Genomic DNA, 25,154 nt, shown 5'->3' with positions numbered 1-25,154 from the left:
TACATTTAAAAACGTTTATATGTCTCTGAAACCTGTGTTTCATCCGGGGATAACTGTACAGTCAGTCAAAGAAGAGAGAGGATGTACAGTAAGAGAGAATATGAGAGAGTGATAGAGAGAGCTTTCACCAGTGAAAACTAGTGTCTGGTTTGTGTACTGTTGAAAATATATGTATTAAAATGCTACAATGTTTACAGTGTAATATAAAAATAAATACGACTGCATATCAATTAAATGTTATTGTTGGGTTTTGATCCCAGAAACATGGCAAACGATGATTGAATGGTAGCCAACCTCTGAGGGTACAATAGCAAAGAAATTAGAGTTCATGCCTCAAAGACAAAGCTGTCATCACACTGAGGGTGTTATTGTGTGTGTGTGTGTGTGTGTGTGTCCTCTAAGGTATCAGTGGTTGGCTGTCTTTAGGGTTCCTCTGATCTGCCCCCCTCTCCCAGCCCTGTCGTATGCGGGTGATGGTTCGGTCCACACAGGGGGTTATGAGCAGCAGCTTGAGTAGCAGCACCACAGAGGGAAGCACCAGACACAGCATGTAGCCCGGTGGGGTGTACCACTTGTAGGTGGAGGAACTCAGGAATCTGTTCCAGCCGTACAGGTAGGTGTGCGCCGTACAAAACAGCAGAGTCAGGTGACCCAGCTTGGACTGGTGGGGGAGAAAAGAACACATGAACCACACACACACACACACGTGCCAGGTACGTGCACAGATAGAGGTCTAAGGGAGCTTGAGCACCTGCACTTTTGACCTCCCATTATGAATTTCACTTTGTTTACATTTTAGTCTATTGCCAATCAAACTAGCTAATTTCTAATTGTTTTCATTTTGGAAAGTTTCCCCTCCCTAGCCATTTCCGGCTATCAATCAAGTTAAAGTTGCTAGCAATCTTAGTTGGCATGCCTGCTGGCAAGGTTGGTAGACTTGAAAAAAGCAAGCATTACTAAATGTACTGAATAAGACTCACATTCCTTTCAAGCTTTTACCCAAATTTTAGCATAGATGCAGAGAATAATATTTTGTTTATTTAAAAAAAGAACCACCACCCCTGGAATTAAGCATGATGATTCTGGCTCTAGATTACAGGAAAAAGCTGCTTCAGGTGTTTGACAAACACAAAATGCTCCAACGTCCGGATGCGGGGCCTAGCCGTCACCCAGCTATCCTCACGCATCTTCTGCCCTTTCAAATGTTTTGGGGTGCATGCCGCCCCTGCGAGCGCACACACACGTGAATTCTCCTGGCCTGTTCTAATATATTCTTCCTAAATTACATTTGATGAATAACTTAACATTTAAATCACTGCTTCAATTTGAGGGAAATTAATGAATTAGAGAATGAGCCGGAGTTTCTCGTGACCCAGTTACATTATGAATGAGTGTGTGTGTTCCCTGTAGTGATGGGAATACAGCTTCATATCCCCAGCACATAACCTCTGGCTTGTCTGCTGAAAATTAGATTACTTTCCTGGAGTTTTATTGCATTCTGGCCTGGATGTTGGCTCTGCACCCCGCATGAATACGCTAATAGGGGAAATACTGAAGGGGGTAAGTGTACAAATTAGGGCTGGGAATTGCCAGGGACCTCATGATACAACATTATCACAATACTTAGGTGCGATACGGTATGTATTACAATTTTCACAATGTTATAACTATTGTGATTCGATACTTAAATTTTATTGCGATTTGATGTTCCAAACATATTGTTCATTATATGTCTGCTGCAGAAAGACAAGAGCGAGCATGAGAAAAATTGTTTTTTATCAGTCATGGAAATAATAAAACATTGTCTCACTATTTCAAAAGAAGATGGAGAACAAACTATAGGATGAAAAATACCAGAGGTACAGCCGACTAGCGCTAGCTAACGCTACCTAGGCAAATCGATACTTGGAGTCAAGGTATCAACATAATATTGTCCAAAATATTGTGATATACAGTGGGGCAAAAAAGTATTTAGTCAGCCACCAATTGTGCAAGTTCTCCCACTTAAAAAGATGAGAGGCCTGTAATTTTCTTCATAGGTACACTTCAACTATGACAGACAAAATGAGAAAAAAAAATCCAGAAAATTACATCGTAGGATTTACAAACAAGCAAGATTTCTGGCTCTCTCAGACCTGTAACTTCTTTAAGAGGCTCCTCTGTCCTCCACTCTTTACCTGTATTAATGGCACCTGTTTGAACTTATCAGTATAAAAGACACCTGTCCACAACCTCAAACAGTCACACTCCAAACTCCACTATGGCCAAGACCAAAGAGCTGTCAAAGGACACCAGAAACAAAATTGTAGACCTGCACCAGGCTGGGAAAACTGTATCTGCAATAGGTAAGCAGCTTGGTTTGAAGAAATCAACTGTGGGAGCAATTATTAGGAAATGGAAGACATACAAGACCATTGATAATCTCCCTCGATCTGGGGCTCCACGCAAGATCTCACCCCGTGGGGTCAAAATGATCACAAGAACGGTGAGCAAAAATCCCAGAACCACACGGGGGGATCTAGTGAATGACCAGCAGAGAGCTGAGACCAAAGTAACAAAGCCTACCATCAGTAACACACTACGCCGCCAGGGACTCAAATCCTGCAGTGCCAGACGTGTCCCCCTGCTTAAGCCAGTACATGTCCAGGCCCGTCTGAAGTTTGCTAGAGAGCATTTGGATGATCCAGAAGAAGATTGGGATAATGTCATATGGTCAGATGAAACCAAAATATAACTTTTTGTAAAAACTCAACTCGTCGTGTTTGGAGGACAAAGAATGCTGAGTTGCATCCAAAGAACACCATACGTACTGTGAAGCATGGGGGTGGAAACATCATGCTTTGGGGCTGTTTTTCTGCAAAGGGACCAGGACGACTGATCCGTGTAAAGGAAAGAATGAATGGGGCCATGTATCGTGAGATTTTGAGTGAAATACTCCTTTCATCAGCAAGGGCATTGAAGATGAAACGTGGCTGGGTCTTTCAACATGACAATGATCCTAAACACACCGCCCGGGCAACGAAGGAGTGGCTTCGTAAGAAGCATTTCAAGGTCCTGGAGTGGCCTAGCCAGTCTCCAGACCTCAACCCAATAGAAAATCTTTGGAGGGAGTTGAAAGTCCGTGTTGCCCAGCAACAGCCCCAAAACATCACTGCTCTAGAGGAGATCTGCATGGAGGAATCGGCCAAAATACCAGCAACAGTGTGTGAAAACCTTGTGAAGACTTACAGAAATCGTTTGACCTCTGTCACTGCCAACGAAGGGTATATAACAAAGTATTGAGATAAACTTTTGTTGTTGACCAAATACTTATTTTCTAACATAATTTGCAAATAAATTAATTAAATATCCTACAATGTGATTTTCTGGATTTTTTTTCTCATTTTGTCTGTCATGGTTGAAGTGTACCTGTGATGAAAATTACAGGCCTCTCTCATCGTTTTAAGTGGGAGAACTTGCACAATTGGTGGCTGACTAAATACTTTTTTCCCCCACTGTATGACTATCGATTTTATTCCCCCACTGCTAGTAAAAATGGGCAGAAAATGAGTGCCTCACAAGTGTGTCTGGCCTAAACATTCAGTGTGACCAGTCCTGGTGATCCCACCTGTATGAAGCTGAACTCCCTCCAGCTGAGAGCGTTACTGACGGAGGGAAGAGATGTGATTCCTAACAGAACGTACAGGCCAAATCCCAGAATCCCCAGGGATAAGTAGGAGTCACCACGCCAGGCCGTCGTCGTGTCAAACTCAGTGGTCCTGTTCTCTCTGATCTGAGAGAGAGAGAGGCGTGTTTATAATCAAAACCAGTGCCTGAATATTGCTATATACTGTAGGCGTGTGTCCAATGTACAGATGTAGGATCTTAATATGACCAGTATTGTCCCAGAAAAATAATCCTGCAGCGACAGCATTCAAACATTTACTCCGTTCCCACTTTTCTGCCAATGTAATGTTACTTGATTGGTGGTTAGGCTATTAGCTGGCCAAAATTAGTCTACCTGAAAAATGCAACACTGTTAAGACATGCTCCAGTTTCATGGCGACTAAGAAAATATTTTATAAACCTCCTGCTTTAGGCTAGATGTCTCAATATGTAGTTCATACATTCATATTCTATGAGCAGAATTACTTTCGTACCTCAATTATTAATGAAATACTTGAAAAGTGACCGTTTTCTTGAAGCTGTGCATCGCCATTTTCCCTACATTTCCCCCATATGGGCTAGCCACTTAGCAATTTGAGTTTGAGCAAAAGAGCTTCAGCCCCTCACATTTGAGTGACAGCTAGCAAGAGGCCCGCCCAGCATTAACCAATGAGGTTGCAGGGATTGCCCAACAGCTCAGTGGCCACAGCAGATACAGAGAAAGCAAGGACTTGGTATCACGTAGCACTCGTTTTCACCACTTTTGGCTCGTGAGTGCTGCTTTCAGAACTACTGGCCAAAAGGTATACAAAAGTTCCAGAGAATCTCTTTAAAATAAATTCACACTAATACATGGTTATAAAAATGCTGCAGCACAGGAAAATTCTCAGCGTCAACAGTGTTCAAATTAAGGTCTTAAATCTGGACACAATTTTGTCTATCCAATGTTCACTGTTTTGAAAGTGTTTAATTTGGCCTTAAAGCTAGGTAGGTGTTCTTACCACAGAGACAGTGCGTTCAGTGGCCTTGAACCTCACATAGTACCTGGGAAGAAAATCAATACTTTCTTTACTAAAATCCAACGGAAGACACAGTTCACTGTGTGTGTGTGTGTGTGTGTGTGTGTGTGTGTGTGTGTGTGTGTGTGTGTGTTCAACTGACCGTATGGGTATGATCAGTGTATAGAGCACGTGCAGAAAGGCGAACCCCAGTGCCAGAAGACCCAGTTGTTTCCTGCACAGCATCCAGCGGTCCAGCCAATCAGGGAAGCGCCTGATGTTAAACATACATAAACACTAATAATCAACATAAATACAGTACATATATACAAAAGTACACTCATTCAAGGGTTTTTCATTATTACTATTTTCTACATTGTAGAATATAGTGAAGACATCAAAACTATGAAATAACACATATGGATTCATGTCATAACCAAAAAAGTGTTCAATACATTTTCAAATAACCACCCTTTGCCTTGATGACAGCTTTGCACACTTGGCATTTCTCAACCAGCTTCATGAGGTAGTCACCTGGAATGCATTTCAATTAACAGTTGTGCCTTATTCAAAGTTAATTTGTGGAATTTCTTTCCTTCTTAATGCATTTGAGCCAACCAGTTTTTGGTAAAAGACCAAGTCCATATTATGGAAAGAACAGCTCAAATAAGCAAAGACAAACAACAGTCCAGCATTACTTTAAGACATGACGGTCAGTTAATCCAGAAAATGTCAAGAACTTTGAAAGTTTCTTCAAGTGCAGTCGTAAAAACCATCAAGCGCTATGATGAAACTGGCTCTCATGAGGACCACCACAGGAATGGAAGACCCAGAGTTACCTCTGCTGCAGAGGATAAATTCATTAGAGTTACCAGCCTCATAATTGCAGCCCAAATAAATGCTTCAGAGTTCAAATAACAGACACATCTAAACCAACTGTTCAGAGGAGACTGTATGAATCAGGCCTTCATGGTTGAATTGCTGCAAAGAAACGACTGCTAAAGGACACTAATAAGAAGAGACTTGATTGGGCCAAGAAACACGAGCAATGGACAATAGACCAGTGGAACTTTGTTGTTTGGTCTTGAGTCCAAATTAGAGATTTTTGTTTCTAACCGCTGTGTTTTTGTGAGACGCAGTGTGGTTGAACGGATGATCTCTGCATGTGTGTTTCTCACCGTAAAGCATAGAGGAGGAGGTGATATAGTGTGGGGGTGTTTTGCTGGTGACACTGTCTGCGAATTATTTAGAATTCATGGCACACTTAACAAACACGGCTACCACAGCATTCTGCAGCGATACACCATCCCATCTGGTTTGGGTTTAGTGGGACTATCATTTTTTAAATTTAAATTTTCACCTTTATTTAACCAGGTAGGCCAGTTGAGGACAAATTCTCATTTACAACTGCGACCTGGCCAAGATAACACAAAGCAGTGCGACACAAACAACAACACAGAGTTACACATTGAATAAACAAATGTACAGTCAAAAACACAATAGAGAAGAAAAAAAATCTATATACAGTGTGTACAAATGAGGTAAGATTAGGGAGGTAAGGCAATAAATAGGCCATAATGAAGTAATTACAATTTAGCAATTAAACACTGGAGTGATGGATGTGCAGAAGATGAATGTGCAAGTAGAGATACTGGGGTGAAAAGGAGCAGGACAATGACCCAACACACCTCCAGGCTGTGTAAGGGCTATTTTACCAAGAATGAGAGTGATGGAGTCCTGTCTCAGATGACCTGGCCTCCACAATCCCTCGACCACAACCAAATTGAGATAGTTTGGTCTGAGTTGGACCGCAGTGTGAAGGAAAAGGAGCCAACAAGTGCTCAGGCTTTGTGGGAACTCCTTCAAGACTGTTGGAAAAGCATTCTAAGAGAGAATTCCAAGAGTGTGCAAAGCTGTCAACAAGGCAAAGGGTGGCTTTTTGAAAAATCTCAAATATAAAATACATTTTGATTTGTTTAACAGTTTTTTGGTTACTACATTATTCCATATGTGTTATTTCATAGTTTTGATGTCTTCACTGTTATTCTACAATGTAGAAAATAGCAAAAATAAAGAAAAACCCTTCAATGAGAAGGTGTTTTAAAACATTTGGCAGGCAGTGTATGTGGACACCACTTCAAATTAGTGGATTCGGCTATTTCAGACACACCCTTTGCTAACAGGTGTATAAAATCGAGCACACAGCTATGCAATCTATGTAGACAAACATTGACAGTAGAATGGTCTTACTGAAGATCTCAGTGACCTTCAATGTGGCACATCATAGGATGCAACATTTCCAACAAGTCAGTTCATAAAATGTCTGCCTTGCTAGAGCTACCCTGCTCAACTTTAAGTGCTGTTATTGTGAAGTGGAAATGTCTAGGAACAACAATGGCTTCGCCGCGATGTGGTAGACCACACAAGCTCACAGATCGGGACTGCCGAGTGCTGAAACGCATCGTGCGTAAAGCCCGTCTGTCCTCGGTTGCAACACTCACTACAGAGTTCCAAACTGCCTCTGGAAACAACATCAGCAAAATAAGTGTTCGTTTGGAGCTTCATGAAATTGGTTTCAATGGCGAGCAGCCGCACACAAGCCTAAGATCACCATGTGCAAATCCAAGCGTTGGCTGGAGTGGTGTAAAGCTCGCCAACATTGGACTCTGGAGCAGTGGAAACGCATTCTCTGGAAGTCCAACGGACAAATCTGGGTTTGGCGGATGCCAGGAGAATGCTACCTGCCTGACTGCATAGTGCCAACTGCAAAGTTTGATGGAGGAGGAATAATGGTTTGGGGCTGTTTTTCATGGTTCAGTCAAGGCTTAGTTCCAGCGAAGGGAAATCTTAACTCTACAGCATACAATTACATTCTAGATGATTCTGTGCTTCCAATGTTGTGGCAACAGTTTGAGGAAGGCCCTTTGCTGTTTCAGCATGACAATGCCCCAGTGCACAAAGCGAGGTCCATTCAAAAATGGTTTGTCAAGATTGGTGTGGAAGTTCTTGACTGGCCTGCAAAGGGCCCTGGTCTTAACCCCATGGAACACCTTTGGGATAAATGGGAACTCCGACTGCTAGCCAGACCTAATCGCCCAACATCAGTGCCCAACCTCACTAATGCTCTTGTGGCTGAATGGAAGCAAGCCACTGCAGCAATGTTCCAACATCTAATGGAAATTCTTCCCAGAAGATTGGAGGCTGTTAAAATAGCATAAGGGGGACCAAGTCCATATTAATGCCCATGATTTTGGAATGAGATGTTCGTCAAGCTGGTTTCCACATACTTTTGGTCATGTAGTGTACATACAGTTGAAGTCGGAAGTTTACATACACCTTAGCCAAATACTTTTAAACTCAGTTTTTCACAATTCCTGACATTTAATCCTAGTAAACATTCCCTGTTTTAGGTCAGTTAAGATCACCACTTTATTTTAAGAATGTCAGAATAACAGTAGAGAGAAGGATTTATTTACACTTTATTTATTTCATCACATTCCCAATGCGTCAGTTTACATATGCTCAATTAGTATTTGGTAGCATTGCCTTTAAATTGTTTAACTTGGGTCAAATGTTTCAGGTAGCCTTCCACAAGCTTCCCACAATAAGTTGAATTTTGGCCCACTCCTCCTGACAGAGCTGGTGTAACTGAGTCAGGTTTGTAAGGCCTCCTTATTCGCACATGTTTTTTCAGTTCTGCCCACAAATTTTCTATAGGATTGAGGTCAGGGCTTTGTGATGGCCACTCCAATACCTTGACGTTGTTGTCCTTAAGCCATTTTGCCACAACTTTGGAAGTATGCTTGGGGTCATTGTCCATTTGGAAGACCCATTTGCGACCAAGCTTTAACTTCCTGACTGATGTCTTGAGATGTTGCTTCACTATATCCACATCATTTTCCTTCTTCATGATGCCAGCTATTTTGTGAAGTGCACCAGTCTCTCTTGCAGCAAAACCCCCCCACAACATGATGCTGCCACCCCCGTGCTTCACGGTTGGGGTGGTGTTCTTCGGTTTGCAAGCGTCTCCCTTTTTCCTCCAAACATAACGATGGTCATTACGGCCAAACAGTTCTATTTTTGTTTCATCAGACCAGAGGACATTTCTCCAAAAAGTACAATCTTTGTCCCCTTGTGCAGTTGCAAACCATAGTCTGGCTTTTTTTATGGCGGATTTGGAGCAGTGGCTTCTTCCTTGCTGAGTGGCCTTTCAGGCTATATTGATATAGGACTCGTTTTACTGTGGATATAGATACTTTTGTACCTGTTTCCTCCAGCATCTTCACAAGGTAATTTGCTGTTGTTCTGGGATTGATTTGCACTTTTCACACCAAAGTACGCTCATCTCTAGGAGACAGAACGCGTCTTGATCGGTATGACAGCTGCCTGGTCCCATGGTGTTTATACTTGGGTACTATTGTTTGTACAGATGAATGTGGTACCTTCAGGCATTTGGAAATTGCTCCCAAGGGTGAACCAGACTTGTGGAGGTCTACCATTTTTTTCTGAGGTCTTGGCTGATTTCTTTTGATTTTTCCCATGATGTCAAGAAAAGAGGCACTGAGTTTGAAGGTAGGCCTTGAAATACATCCACAGGTACACCTCCAATTGACTCAAATGTTTTCAGTTAGCCTATCAGAAGCTTCTAAAGCCATGACATAATTTTCTGTCATCATTTTTTTACAACTGGGGGGCGATATTTTAATTTTTGGATGAAAAATGTTCCCGTTTTAAACAAGATATTTTGTCACGAAAAGATGCTCGGCTATGCATATAATTGACAGCTTTGGATAGAAAACACTCTGACGTTTCCAAAACTGCAAAGATATTGTCTGTGAGTGCAACAGAACTGATGCTACAGGCGAATCCCAGATAAAAATCCAATCAGGAAGTGCCGCATTTTTTTAAACCGCCTCTTGCCAATGACTCCATATATGGCTGTGAATGAGCTACGAATGAGCTTACGTTTTCTACGTCTTCCCCAAGGTGTCTACAGCATTGTGACGTCTTTTTACACATTTCTGTTGAAGAATAGCCGTAAGGGACCACATTTAGCAAGTGGTCACCTGATGTCTCGCGCAGAAAATCTTGCGTAAAATACTGAGGTAGCCATTTTTCCAAACGCTTCTTATGAGAAACTAATTGCCTCGACGGATATATTATCGAATATATATGTTAAAAACACCTTGAGGATTGATTCTAAACAGCGTTTGCCATGTTTCTGTCGATATTATGTAGCTAATTTTGAAAAAAGTTTGGCGTTGTAGTGGTAGCATTTTCGGGTTGATTTCTCAGCCAAGCATGATGAACAAACGGGAGCTATTTCGCCTACAAAAATAATATTTTTGGAAAAAAGGAACATTTGCTATCTAACTGGGAGTCTCCTGAGTGAAAACATCCGAAGTTCTTCAAAGGTAAATTATTTAATTTGATTGCTTTTCTTATTTTTGTGAAAATGTTGCCTGCTGCCAGCAGAGCCTAGCATAGCATTATGCCATGATAAACTTACACAAATGCTTGTGTCTCAATATATTTCATTTGTGATTTTCATTAATAGAAAAGATTTCTAGGCGTATTTATGTCCGGTGCGTTATGCTAATTCGTTTGAGGCTATGATTGCACTCCCGGATCCGGGATTGCTAGTCACAAGAAGTTTTAAAGGCACAATCATTGCACAATCAAGTATATGTAAACTTCTGACTCACTGGAATTGTGATACAGTGAAATAATCTGTCTGTAAACAATTGTTGGAAAAATTACTTGTCATACACAAAGTAGGTGTCCTAACCGACTTGCCAAAACTATAGATTGTTTACAAGAAATTTGTGGAGTGGTTGAAAAACAAGTTTTAATGACTCCAACCTAAGTGCATGTAAACTTCTGACTTCAACTGTACGTACACAACATTGATTAAACATACATGTATGCAACCACACTCACATACACACAAAGGTCTGACCTGTACTTGGTGCCTCTGTAGAGCTGCAGGAAGGAAGCCAGGACACCAGGCAGGTAACAGAGAGACAGCATGATCAGAGACACGATAGGACACACCTGGGGAGAACGCACACACCTTGAACAGCTGGTAACACACAGAGAAACACAAACACAACCACTCAGAGGGCCTGTGGCCAGTACCTTGTTGGCCAGTGAGACCATGATTCTGAAGGAGATGTCTTTGCTCTGGGTGACGTATGCATAGATGATGTCTCTGATCAGCAGGTAGAAGAAGAAGGCAGCACTGAGGCCAATGGCGATGCGCAGGGGGAGCCTCCACTGGGGGAACAGCTGTAGGGGGAAGTCCTCCAGCTCCCGGGCCACTGAGAGAAATCCCCGGTCCAGGGCACTGAAACCCAGCTTGATGGCTACCGCTATCACCGCCTGCTTGGCCTCCACACTTTCCCCGCAGATATACACCTGACATATATTTATACACATACAGTGGGGTCCTGAAATTGACACCATTGATAAATATGAGCAAAAATGCCTGCATAAAATAAATCATTCAAATACTCAGCTACATTGTGTGCTCCACAAATGTGGAAAATTACATTATTTTATACTAATAAATGCTCAGTGAAAGATATGTTTAACAAGTAATAAAAAAATCTTAGAAAGGTATTGACACCACTGTTTTCAATACCCCACTTTGTGAGGATAACGACACTGAGCCTTTTTCTGAAATATACCCGTTTCAGGAAACTAGTTGTATGTCGTGGGTCACCATTTCAATTTTTTTTTTAGCAAAATGCGTTTTTTGGCAGAAATGCCTTCTGGAACATGTTACCTTTCATGTGCCTTAATAACAAACATGTATGCCATCTGTAAATACTAATACATTTTTAAAATGACCAGTCTAGTTGTTTTAGCCACTGAAAAAGTCAGCAACCTTCCCGCTAGCCATGATTGGCTGTGATAATGATTGGGATGGACTTGTCGAGAGATGAATTCGGATTGGACTGCCATATTGCACGCTTCTGTCTATTTGAGCTGGTTAGTATGTGTAGGTAATCCCATCTTTTAAAAAATATATATTGCTCAGTAGAACTGCTCAAGTTCCTCTCTAACTTTAATCATCAGCTGTCAGAGCAGGCAATCACTGTACCTGTACACAGCCAATCTGTAAATAGCACACCCAACTACCTCATCCCCATATTGTTTTTCATCTTCTTGCTCTTTTGCACCCCAGTATCTCTGCTTGCACAGCATCGGCACATCTATCACTCCAGTGTTAATGCTAAATTATAATTATTTCACCTCTATGGCCTGTTTATTTCCTTACCTCCCTACTGTTCTAAGGCACAACTTTCATGTGCCTTAATAACAAACTTGTATGCCATCTGTAAATATGAATAGAATTGCCAAGTTGATTTATCTACGGAAAAAAGATGGGAACCTTCCCGTTCGCCATGATTGGCTGAGATAATGGATGGGCTAGACATGCCCATATAATATTCGGATTGGTTGCCATGTAGCACTGTCTATAACATGAGCTGGTCGGTTTGTGTAGGTAATCCTTTCTAAAGCGTTTAAAAAAAAAGATATCACGTAGTACATGTAAAACTGCAAAAGTGTTGTTCACCACTTTCTGGAGGACCAAGTTTTGAAATCAGTGGAATGCCCGGTGGAATTAGATTATGATAGTTAAGGAGATGGAGAAAATTCTGCCGTTTGATTGCAAATATGCTGAGGGAGTCGAAAAGAGAACACGCAGAAGGCTGTTGTATAAGACACCTGTCTCTGGATTACATCTTAAAACTAAGGGCAACCATGGCATATCTAAATATCTAATTTACATATATATTCACGCCCTTGAGTAAGTACTTTCAAAACTTTCTTGGTAAGTCTCTAAGAGCTTTCCACACCTGCATAGTGCAACATTTGAACATTATGCTCTGTGAAATTGGTTGTTGATCATTGCTAGACAACCATTTTCAGGTCTTGCCATACATTTTCAAGCAGATTTAAGTCAAAACTATAACTCAGCCACTCAGGAACATTCACTGTCTTCATGGTGAAAAGCACCAGTGTAGATTAGGTCTTATGTTTTAGGTTATTGTTCTGCTGAAAAGGTGAATTAATCTACCAGTGGCTGGTGGAAAGCAGACTGAACCAGGTTTTCCTGTAGGATTTTTCTTATGCTTAGCTCTATTCCATGAATTATTTATCCTGAAAAACATCCCAGTCCTTAACGATTACAAGCATACTCATAACATGATGAAGCCACCACTATGCTTGAAAAATAGGAAGAGTGGTACTCAGCAATGTGTTGCATTGGATTTGCCCCCAAAATATAACACTTTCTATTCAGGATAAAAAGTTAATTGCTTGCCATATTTTTGCATAATTACTTTAGTGTCTTGATACAAACAGGATGCACGTTTTTGAACATGTTTTATTCTGTACAGGCTTCCTTCTTTTCACTCAACTACAATGTTGTTCATCTATCCTCAATTTTCTCATATCATAGCCATTAAAAGCTGTACAGACGCCTGTATCTTTGTATTGACTGTGTGTATTGACACACCATAAAAGTGTAATGAATAACTTAACCATGATCAAAGGGATATTCAATGTTGGCTTTTTTTTACCCGTCTAACCAATAGGTGCCCTTCTTTGCGAGATATTGGAAATCAAATGACATTTTATTTGTCACATGCGCCGAATGCAACAGGTGTAGGCCTTACAGTGAAATACTTACTTACAAGACCTTAACCACCAATGCAGCTTTAAGAAAAATACAACAAAAAAAGTACGAAATAAAAGTAACAAATAATGAAAGAGCAGCAGTAAAATAACAATAGCGAGGCAGGGGGTGCCGGTACACATGGGGTACCGGTACAGAGTCAACTTGCAGACTTGTTTACACGTTGCTGTGCTTTTTGTTGCCAACCTTACTTTGCTACCTGACAACTTTACGGTTTTTACTCTTTAATTACCGTTTATATTTTTGTTTTTTCCCCTTTTTCACTCCGTACGATTTATCTGGACGTGGTTCGTCAGGACCTCCAACAGCCGACGCTAAGTAGTAACATTAACATGATGCCTTCTAATTGCAGTCGCTGTACTCATAATATACAGGAGAACGATCGCCTTACGGCGATGATAGCTGTGCTGCAAGCCCAGCTTCAGACGCAATCGTTAGGCAAGGGTAATTTCAGTGTAGGAAAGGATGAAACAGCGTCTTTGCCACCAGTAAGTACAGATGGTAACGTTAGTATAAATCCCCTCGCACGGTCCCTAGCAGCCAGACAACTTTCTCATGGTTTCTGGAGGGGAATGCTGTAGGAATGCTCAGCCGGTGTCGCTCATTCAGCCGACAGAAACTTTCGGTTTTCCCAGCCATTTTGTGATCCCACTTTTTCCTCATGGTAGTCACTTGCGTTCCATTGCTCACGAAGACAAGAAAGAATACTCCGGTTGGATCTTTATTGAAGCTATATGTTAAAAACATCCTAATGATTGATTCTGTACTTAGTTTGAAATGTTTCTTCAACCGGTAATATCACTTTTTGAAGTTTTTGTCCGATATTACGCTCTAACAAAAGAAGGTATTTGGACATAAATAGCGGACATTTTCGAACAAAACAAACATTAATTGTGGACCTGGGATTCCTGGAGTGCTTTCTGATGTAGATCATCAAAAGTAAGGGAATATTTATCATGTAATTTCTTGTTTATGTTGACGCCATCTTTGCGGCTGTGGTGTTTTTAAATTGAGCGTCGTCTCAGATTATTGCATGCATTTCTTTTTCCGTAAAGTTTAAAAAAGAGAGAGAGAGGTATATCTATAATTCCATGTGTATATTATCATCTACATTTATGATGAGTATTTCTGTTGAATGATGTGGCTATGCAAAATCACTTGATGTTTTTGGAACTAGTGAATCTAACGCGCCAATGTAAACTGCGATTTTTTAAAATACAAATATGAACTTTATCAGACAAAACTATTTGAAATCGGACACTTTGGTGGGATTAACAATGAAAATAGATTTAAAATTATATAAAACACATGTATGTTTTAGGAATTGTAATTATGATATTTCTGTGGTTTGAATTTTTGCGCCCTCTATTTTCACTGGTAGTTGTCATATCGATCCCGGTATCGGGATTGCAGCCATAACAGGTTTTAAGCAGCGAGTCGGAGTCTGAGCCTTATCTTGTCTCTACTCCTCCCATTACAGGGTCTGAGACGCCGAAGCTTCCCACCATTAGCTCTGACAAATTGAAAACCCTAGTCATTGGCGACTCCATTACCTGCAGTATTAGACTTAAAACGAATTATCCAGCGATCATACACGGTTTACCAGGGGGCAGGGCTACCGACGTTAAGGCTAATCTGAAGATGGTGCTGGCTAAAGCTAAAACTGGCGAGTGTAGAGAGTATAGAGATATTGTTATCTACATCGGCACTAACGATGTTAGGATGAAACAGTCAGAGGTCACCAAGCGCAACATAGCTTCAGCGTGTAAATCAGCTAGAAAGATGTGTCGGCATCGAGTAATTGTTTCTGGCCCCCTCCCAGTTAGGGGGAGTGATGAGCTCTACAGCAGTCTCACAACTCAATCGCTGGTTGAAAACTGTTTTCTGCCCCTCCCAAAAGATAGAATTTGTAGATAATTGACCCTCTTTCTGGGACTCACCCACAAACAGGACCAAGCCTGGCCTGCTGAGGAGTGACAGACTCCATCCTAGCTGGAGGGGTGCTCTCATCTTATCTACCAACATAGACAGGGCTCTAACTCCTCTAGCTCCACAATGAAATAGGGTGCAGGCCAGGCAGCAGGCTGTTAGCCAGCCTAGCCTGCCAGCTTAGTGGAGTCTGCCACTAGCACAGTCAGTGTAGTCAGCTCAGCTATCCCCATTGAGACTGTGTCTGTGCCTCGACCTGGGTTGGGCACAACTAAACATGGCGGTGTTTGCCTTAGCAATCTTACTAGGATAAAGACCTCCTCCATTCCTGTCATTATTGAAAGAGATTGTGATACCTCACATCTCAAAATAGGGCTACTTAATGTTAGATCCCTTACGTCAAAGGCAATTATAGTCAATGAACTAATCACTGATCATAATCTTGATGTAATTGGTCTGACTGAAACATGATGAATTTACTGTGTTAAATGAGGCCTCACCTCCTGGTTACACTAGTAACATATCCCCGTGCATCCCGCAAAGGCGGAGGTGTTGCTAACATTTACGATAGCAAATTTCAATTTACAAAAAAAAAAACGTTTTCATCTTGAGCTTCTAGTCATGAAATCTATGCAGCCTACTCAATCACTTTTTATAGCTACTGTTTACAGCCTCCTGTGCCGTATACAGCGTTCCTCATTGAGTTCCCTGAATTCCTATCGGACCTTGTAGTCATAGCAGATAATATTCACATTTTTGTTGACTTTAATATTCACATGGAAAAGTCCACAGACCCACTCCAAAAGGCTTTCGGAGTTTTGTCCCATGGAATAAATGTTGTGGATCTTAATGTTTTTCCTCATAATCCTGGACTATCGGACCACCATTTTATTACATTTGCAATTGCAACAAATAATCTGCTCAGACCCCAACCAAGGAGCATCAAAAGTTGTGCTATAAATTCACAGACAACAAATCATCCTATTTTTCCAACGTAATTGAGAAAATAAGAACAATCCGAAATTTATTTTTGATACTGTCGCAAAGCTAACTAAAAAGCAGCATTCCCCAAGTGAGGATGGCTTTCACTTCAGCAGTAATAAATTCATTAACTTCTTTGAGGAAAATATCATGATTATTAGAAAGCAAATTACAGACTCCTCTTTAAATCTGCGTATTCCTTCAAATATCAGTTGTCCCGAGTCTGCACAACTCTGCCAGGACCTAGATCAAGGGAGACACTCAAGTGTTTTAGTATTATTTCTCTTGACACAATGAAAATAATCATGGTCTCTAAACCTTCAAGCTGCATACTGGACCCTATTCCAACTAAACTACTGAAAGAACTGCTTCCTGTGCTTGGCCCTCCTATGTTGAACATAATAAAACTACTCTCTATCCACCAGATGTGTACCAAACTCACTAAAAGTGACAGTAATAAAGCCTCTCTTGAAAAAGCCAAACCTTGACCGAGAAAATATAAAAAACTATCGGCCTATATCGAATCTTCCATTCCTCTCAAACATTTTAGAAAAGGCTGTTGCGCTACAACTCACTGCCTTCCTGAAGACAAACAATGTATAAGAAATGCTTCAGTCTGGTTTTAGACTCCCTCATAGGAACATTGCAGAAATCAGAAACTTTCTGTCCAACAATGATGCAGAAAAATTAATCCATGCTTTTGTTACTTCTAGGTTAGACTACTGCAATTCTCTACTTTCCGGCTTCCCGGATAAAGCACTAAATAACCTTCAGTTAGCACTAAATACGCTGCTAGAATCCTGACTAGAACCACATTTTTTTATCATTTTAATCCAGTGCTAGCCTCTCTACACTGGCTTCCTGTCAAGGCAAGGGCTGATTTCAAGGTTTTACTGCTAAGCACTACAAAGCATTACATGGGCTTGGTCCTAACTATCTCTCTGATTTGGTCCTGCCGTACATACCTATGGGACTATGGTGGTCTGCTTGAAACATGTTGGTATTACAGACTCAGACAGGGAGAGGTTGAAAATGTCAGTGAAGACACTTGCCAGTTGGTCAGCGCATGCTCGGAGTATACATCCTGGTATTCCGTCAGGCCCTGCGACCTTGTGAATGTAGATGTGTTTAAAGGTCTTACTCACATCGTGGTCCCAGTCGTCTGGAACAGCTGATGCCCTCGTGCATATTTCAATGTTACTTGCCTCGAAGCGAGTGTAGAAGTAATTTAGCTCGTTTGGTAGGCTTGTGTCACTGGGCAGCTCTCGGCTGTGATTCCCTTTGTAGTCTGTGATAGTTTGCAAGCCCTGCCATGTCCGACGATTGTCAGAGCCGGTGTAGTACAATTCAATCTTAGTCCTGTATTGGCACTTTGCCTGTTTAATGGTTTGTCAGAGAGCATAGCAGAATTTCTTATAATTTCTTATATTCCGCTCCTTGAAAGCGTAAGCTCTACCTGTTAGCTCAGTGCGGATGTTGCCTGTAATCCATGGCTTCTGGTTGGGATATGTACGTACAGTCACTATGAGATGATGTCATCACTGCACCAGTGACTGATGTGGTGTACTCCTCAATGCCATTGGAAGAATCCCAGAACATATTCCAGTCTGTGCTAGCAAAACAGTCCTTTAGCTTAGCATCTGCTTCATCTGACTACTTTTTTATTGATCGAGTCAACTAGTGCTCCCTGCTTTAATATTTGATTGTAAGCAGGAATCAGTAGGATATAATTGAGGTCAGATTTGCCAAATGGAGGGTGAGGGAGAGCTTTGTACGTGCCCCTGTGTGTGGAGTAAAGGTGGTGTACAGTTTTTTCCCCTCTGGTTGCACATTTAACATGCTGATAGAAATTAGGTAAAACTGATTTGTTTCCCTGCATTAAAGTCCCCAGCCACTAGGAGTGCTGCCTCTGGATGAGCTTTTTCAAGTTTGCTTATGGCGGTTTAAAGCTCATTGAGTGCGGTCTTAGTGTCAGCATCAGTCTGTGGTGGTAAATAGACAGCTACAAAAAATACAGATAAACTCTTTAGGTAGATAGTGTGGTCTACAGCTTATCATGAGATTTTTATTTTACTAGGCAAGTCAGTTAAGAGCAAATTCTTATTTTCAATGACGGCTTAGGAACAGTGGGTTAACTGCCTTGTTCAGGGGCAGAACGACACATTTTTACCTTGTCAGCTCAGGGATTTGATATGGCAACCTTTAAGTTACTAGTCCAATGCTCTAACCACTAGGCTACCTGCTCTACCTCAGGTAAGCAAAACCTCAAGACTTCCTTAGATATCGTGCATCAGCTGTTTACAAATATACATAGGCCGCCACCCCTTGTCGTACCAGAGGCTGCTGTTCTATCCTGCCGATACAGTGTAGAACTTTGACATTATGGGGTATTGTGTGTAGGCCAGTTAGACTAAATGTAATCCATTTTAAATTCAGTCTGTGACTCAACAAAATGTGGAAAAAGTAAAGGGGTATGAATACTTTCTGAAGGCGCTGTATATAAACTATTTATACAAAAGCATGTGGACACCCATTCAAATTAGTGAATTCGGCTAATTCAGCCACACCCATTGCTGACAGGCGTATAAAATCAGCACACAGCCATGCATTCGCCATAGACAATCATTGACAGTAGAATGGTCTTACTGAAGAGCTCAGTGACTTTCAAAGTGGGACTGTCATAGGACGCCATCTTTCCAACAAGTCAGTTCATCAAATTTCTGCCCAGCTAGAGCTGCCCCGGTCAACAGTAAGTGCTGTTATTGTGAAGTGGAAATGTCTAGGAGTTACAACAACTCAGCCGCGACGTGGTAGGCCACACAAGCTCACAGAACGGGACGGCTGAGTGCTGAAGTGCGTAGCGTGTAAAAAAATGTATCTATCCTCAGTTGCAACACTCACAACGGAGTTCCAAACTGCCTCTGGAGGCACCACACTGCTTATTGAAGCAACATCAGCACAATAACTTTTCGTCGGAAGCTTTATGAAATGGGCTTCCATGGCAGAGCAGCCGCACACAAACCTAAGATCACCATGCTCAATGCCAACTATCGGCTGGAGTGGTGTAATGCTTTCCACCATTGGACTCTGGAGCAGTGGAAACACGTTCTCTGGAGTGATGAATCCCACTTCACCATCTGGCAGTCCAACTGATGAATCTGGGTTTCGCGGATGCCAGGAGAACGCTACCTGCCCCAATGCATAGTGCCAACTGCAAAGTTTGGTGGAGGAGGAATAATGGTCTGGGGCTGTTTTTCGGGGTAGGCCCCTTAGTTCTAGTGAAGGGAAATCTTAATGCTATTGCATACAATGACATTCTAGATGATTTTGTTCTTCCAACTTTGTGGCCCTTTCCTATTTCAACATGACAATGCCCCTGTGCACAAAGCGAGCTCCATACAGAAACGTTTTGTCTATATTGATGTGGAAGACATTGACTGGCCTGCACAGAGCTCTGACCTCAACCCCATTGAACACCTTTAGGGTGAATTGAAACACTGACAGCGAGCCAGGCCTAATCGGCCAACATCAGTGCCTGACCTCACTAATGCTTGTGGCTAAATGGAAGTCCCCGCAACAATGTTCCATCATAGTAGAAAGCCTTCCCAGAAGAGTGGAGGCTGTCATAGCAGAAAATTGGTGACCAACTCCATGCCTATATCATTTTGAATGAGATGTTCGACTATTAGGTGTCCACATTGTCATGACGTTGCCCTGTTGGTGACCCCTCATAAATACCTTTCCCCCCCTTTTCTCTCCACTCTACACAATGGACTCTTGGCAAGCCCTGTGTTACCACAGAGAAAGTATGGTACCATCAAAAGGTTGGGGAATGAAACAATATTTCCCTTTCTCAACCAGTTGAAAGTGTCCTTTGGTACTTAAAGAATATGATGTCAGATCAGTTGTTGTCTGATGATAGGATGACATAAATTGTATCTTGGAAAGTCTACACATTCTAGCTATCAGATTCAGATGGAATTGTTGTGCAATTTTAATGTTTAAATATGAAACTATTGGTGAGAACATGGGAGTTTAGCTTCTAAATGAGAGAATTGTTTTCATAAGTAAATTTATGCTCACACAGTGGCCACGCCCAAGTGAACAGACGTTGGTTGAGAACTATGAAACATGCCCTTCTCTCCCCCAGTATAAAAGCCCGTTGACGGAAGTCAACCTCCGTTCCCGATGACGTGAGGACTGTTGTCCGTATGTTTAAAACTGGCTAATTTCAACTACAACCTAACGAAATTAACATTTAGTTCCATAAATGTTAGGACTACTGTCCTATTGTTTAAAAGGGTGCATTTCAATGCGGAGGTGACAATCACCACACTGGAATGGTGAATTTCGACTAGACCAGCCAGAATACAGCACAAGCTGATTATGGCAACTTGGTGTGAACTTTGAACGATTATTAACTAAAGAAGTGATACATCTTAGACGTCGGTTTATCAGCTGCAGCTGTAAACGTACGTGGCCTAGGAAAGGAAAGACTCTCAAGAATCTCCAAAGAATGACAGGGTACTTTAACGTATTCCGCTCTACAACACTACGACCAGAAAGATTCTTCAAAAGGACAATGACGATCTCTGCTGGGTAAACCAGTCTTCTGTCTTCGACCCATCTATCGAAGCGCAGCTCGGACTAAATACATATCTTGCATTTTTATTAGATTCTGTATTTCGGTAGCATAGCTTCTCAAGGTTTGAAAGAGACCCAATCCCTTTGTCCCTTAGTCTTTCCGCTCTTTCATTCAAACCCAACCCCCTTCCTTTGTGTAACCAGCCGTCATATTGAGTCAGCCCACTAGGGGCTTTCATGACTTGATTTGTAATCGATGTATGATCTATCCTGAGTATGTGTGTATATATATATATATATATATATACATAAATGTGTAATTCTGTGTGATTATTTTGGTATTTAGTGTCATGACGTTGGCATCTTTGGGTATAGCATCCCCCTCTCCCTGCCTCCCCCTTGCCTCCTTCAACTAGGCTGCTGTGGTCAGAGGTCGTAAATTCCTGAGAAGACCCTGCCACATGGCCACATAGTAGAGAGAGAGTAAACTTTCACAGAAGGATAAAGGAAATCCTTCCACCTCACAGAACTTGAGTTACGAACCAATTTCATGTTCCGGAGAATGTATAAAAGATCGGTGAAGAATCCAGCTACGAACTGGTCTGTTTGTCACAACTTGGGAAAGCTCATGGGAGACGGTGTGGCCACATTACCATAACGCTGTTTATATAATAGCCTCATATGAGGTTTACATCTAAGTGTTGTATAAGATGAATGAGTGAGTATGATACTGTTTGTATAATTGTGTCATATGATTTTGGACTGTTTAATGAAGAAAAATACAATTCCCTTTTGATTTGAACTAAATCAGAGGACCGCCCCTGAGCCCAGTTAGGGTCGGACATCCTGGGACAGCCTTTTCTGCCATTCCCAATAAAAAACCCACTCGGGTTTTCGATCAGCAGACCAAGCTTACCTCAATTACGAGAGACCATGTTTTTCTCCATTAGGAGGACAAAGGTTGTAGACCATAGCTGAATCTTTTAACCATACCACGTGGTTAAACTCTTAGACCATCGATACCAACAGAATAAGAACAAGTCTTTGATGCTAATTATTAGTCTGCAGCTAGGAATTCGGTATCATTGAACGCGAAGAACAACAACCGCCGAAACATCCATTCTATAACTAATGTCACTTTGAACTATCCCCTCTAACCAAGACAGAGAGAGAGAGAGAGGGAGAGAGACGGACAATTCTACAAAATACACAAACTTTTCACCAGCGATCAAGATGACACACTGAGCGTAAATATATATATTGATTGCAATTGTTCCCGAATGAGTGAGCGTTCATGTGTAAAGGATTAGCATTTCAATTGTTGTAATTATCACTCTGTAGTGACTTCTTAGTCAACCCCCACTTCCCCTTTTGTCTAACAAGCCGCCATGCCGGTTTAGCCCACTATAGCACATTCTCCAATCATTACATTTACCTTGTTTGTTTGTTTATGCATTTCTGTGAATTACTTAGTTAGTAATAAATAAATGATTTAAGACAATTGATGTATGGATGACTCATAGTGAAGACTGGGTTCGTGCAGATAACCAACAATTTACGATGTTTGGAATGAGACTAACGTGAGGTAAAGTAAATCATTAATTAATTCAAAGACTAATTGATCAGATAAAATATCTGAAAAGTTATTTTAGGAAATGATAACTTTTTAATCTGAATATTTTTCCTTGGTGCCCCGACTTCCTAGTTAATTAGTTACGTGATTAAGCAGTTGATCGTGTAGTAACTAATTGCAGAGAATCTTTGATAAAAACTATCAGTCTTCAGTTAGTGATAGTAAAGACACGACATTAGTAAATAAATAATAATAAAAAATAAGCCAATTTGTGTATTGCTGAACTTATTAGCTAGGGTTTGTGCAGATAACCAAGTACTTACGACAATCAGAAGGAGACGGATCGAGGTGATGATGAATAATTGACTGCTATTGATATAAAAGATCTTCAGATTTTTAAGAGAGTGGATTCGGGAGATAACTGCTCTATATAATGAATGCTTCTGTTGTACCCCAGGATATTAATGGTTTAATTGTTGCATGGTTTAATTCAATCACGTAATCAATTAAACATTAGGTAATCAATGTAATAAAATAGCATGTCATATAATTTAATCAGAGTCAGAGACATGACAACATACTACCACATACTTTTGGTCATGTAGTGTATATAGAGTTGAATCTAGTAGCCAATTGGTTTCATGGGCATGGTTTAAACCTCGGTGTGTACCTGTCTGTTGGCATCTGAAGGTCCATTCTGCAGACTCCAGGCAGACAAGGTGTTGAAGCCTTTAACCACCTCAGCTCCAGGAACCAGACTGTTCAGGTACATATAACCACATTTACATTATATCAACATACACATTATATACATACACATTATACACAACATACACAAAAACATTCCTCATTAACAAAAAAACATACACATAATAACAACCTACACTGTATAGCTCTCACCTTTGCAGGTACTCTGCGTTGGCCTCTGGGTACTGATTCTTCCTCAGGTTGTTACTGAGGTCCACCAACACCTGCAATCCAACATGGCATCATATACACTGGTTCATACTTTATATTTGCCAAAATCACTGGAATATATATACATACTATTGGCTGAATGCAATGGTACGTACAATATTTTTGCTAAATACACAAGCATTTCGCTACACTCGCAATAACATCTGCTAACCATGTGTATGTGACCATTAAAATTTGATTTGAAATACACTGGAACATAGAATATATTGGCTAAATACGCTGGGACATACATTATATTCGGCAACTTTACAGTTGCATGGTGACAAAACAGATATTCATACATATAGCAGAAGTAATAAAACATATATGCTACCTTTCCCTTCAGCTGATTGGCCAGTGGTACCAGGAAGTCGTAGTGTTCTCTCTGGACAGCGATGAAGATCAGATGGGCTGACTGAGCAGCTGCAGCATGACCCAGGACCTGCATATACATCATCAACATATTGATACACACTTAAACACAAATACAGTATATTGACATATACTCCCTCAAACATAAAGAAATATATTGAAATACATTTTCAACAAAGTAAAAACCCATATCCACATTTAACATATCACCACATAAATCCAGATCTACTTTATTTTGTACCTGTGCTCCGTGGGGTAGGAGGCTGCTGCGGCTGTGGGGGCGTCGGCTGCCGAACACCACACCGTACCCCGCCTGCAGCAGACGCAGGCCCAGAGAGCGCCCCAGGTCCCCCGTCCCAAACACACACACCCTCTCACTCTCAGGTGGGGCAGGGACAGCCTCCATCATCGGAGACAGGGACACACACTCACTCTTCTCCTCACTCCTCTCCTGACCCGTCATGCCTGAACAGAGACAGGCAAAGACCTCCTTGAGTCGTAGATAGAATCAACAGAAAGTGTCAAAAAGACCAAAGAGTTTAAAATACCTTCCTGAAGTTTCAATCACAGAAAAAGTATATTCACATAAATGGAGCTCGCAGGATGAACGTCCCTTTCACTTCGCGAAGTTCTATAGCAGACACCTCTAGACACGACTGACTGAATCTCTATTTGTGTCTGGGCGTGCTCCTGGAGGGAGGAGGAAAGGGAGTAGTCTCTCTGCCAAGGTGGAAATTCCGTTGGAGGGGTTTTGCTTGTTTGTGTGTGTGTGTGTGTGTGGGCAGGAAAGCCCATGGCACTAACTCTGTGTTGTCTCTGAGGACAGGCCAGTGGTTTCTGGGAAGCAGGGATGTTACATAATAGTGGAATTCCAGACCTGGAAAGATGCCAGATCACTGTGGTCGTTCTGGGTTCACACAAGCACAGGTCCACAGTTCATGACAATAACACAACAGCTGATGCACTTTGGTTTGTTGTAATACTACCTTACCCCAGATGGCTTTTGTTCAAAGATGTGACAACATTCCATTGTGTGCAACAATAAGCTTGTAACTCCAAAAATCACAGAATGTGAAATACCAGAAGAACTGTGTTACATCACCATGAACAGTGTTTCCCAAATACAGCAGTTGGTGACCTTGAGCTCAAATGTTTCTTTAAACACTGGTTTCATCACAGCAAGAGCAATCTAAATGCTTGAGGTGGATCAGAGCACAGAATAATTAGTGAACCCAAGCTTTAGACTGGGCTTAGTTTACAGTAAACCAGTAGCGGTAAAATCACTGGGGAAGCCAAGCCAGTAAAAAATGGCCATATTACAACCGTTGTTTTCTCTATAACCTGTTAGTTCATATGCCTTGGGACCTTGATATATAGGCCTAAGTCTGAGACAATATGAAGACACAGT

General features: G+C 41.4%; 1 protein-coding gene across 3 annotated transcripts; it reads right to left on the bottom strand.

The window, feature by feature from the left end:
• LOC100136336 (metalloreductase STEAP4) lies at positions 1-24,543 on the bottom strand. Of its 3 annotated transcripts, none has more exons than XM_021557405.2 (11): positions 24,295-24,541; positions 23,988-24,211; positions 23,709-23,816; positions 23,318-23,388; positions 23,088-23,175; positions 10,782-11,060; positions 10,603-10,697; positions 4,807-4,917; positions 4,647-4,689; positions 3,608-3,772; positions 1-661 (listed from the first exon to the last, which is right to left on the bottom strand). In XM_021557405.2, the coding sequence occupies exons 2-11, from the start codon at positions 24,207-24,209 to the stop codon at positions 398-400; spliced, it is 1,446 nt and encodes a 481-aa protein (XP_021413080.1). In that variant the 5' UTR covers positions 24,210-24,211; positions 24,295-24,541; the 3' UTR covers positions 1-397. The 3 variants fall into 3 exon arrangements, with proteins under 3 accessions (XP_021413080.1, XP_021413091.1, XP_036800446.1); XM_021557416.2 differs by having other exon boundaries at positions 24,332-24,530; XM_036944551.1 differs by having other exon boundaries at positions 23,988-24,543.
• Positions 24,544-25,154: the final 611 nt, after the last annotated feature.

The sequence above is a fragment of the Oncorhynchus mykiss genome, chromosome 2 (assembly GCF_013265735.2).
Source record: "Oncorhynchus mykiss isolate Arlee chromosome 2, USDA_OmykA_1.1, whole genome shotgun sequence".
In the NCBI taxonomy this organism is placed as follows: Eukaryota; Metazoa; Chordata; class Actinopteri; order Salmoniformes; family Salmonidae; genus Oncorhynchus; species Oncorhynchus mykiss.
The sequence above is the reverse complement of the archived record's forward strand: the minus strand, read 5'-3'. Positions and strand labels throughout refer to the sequence as shown.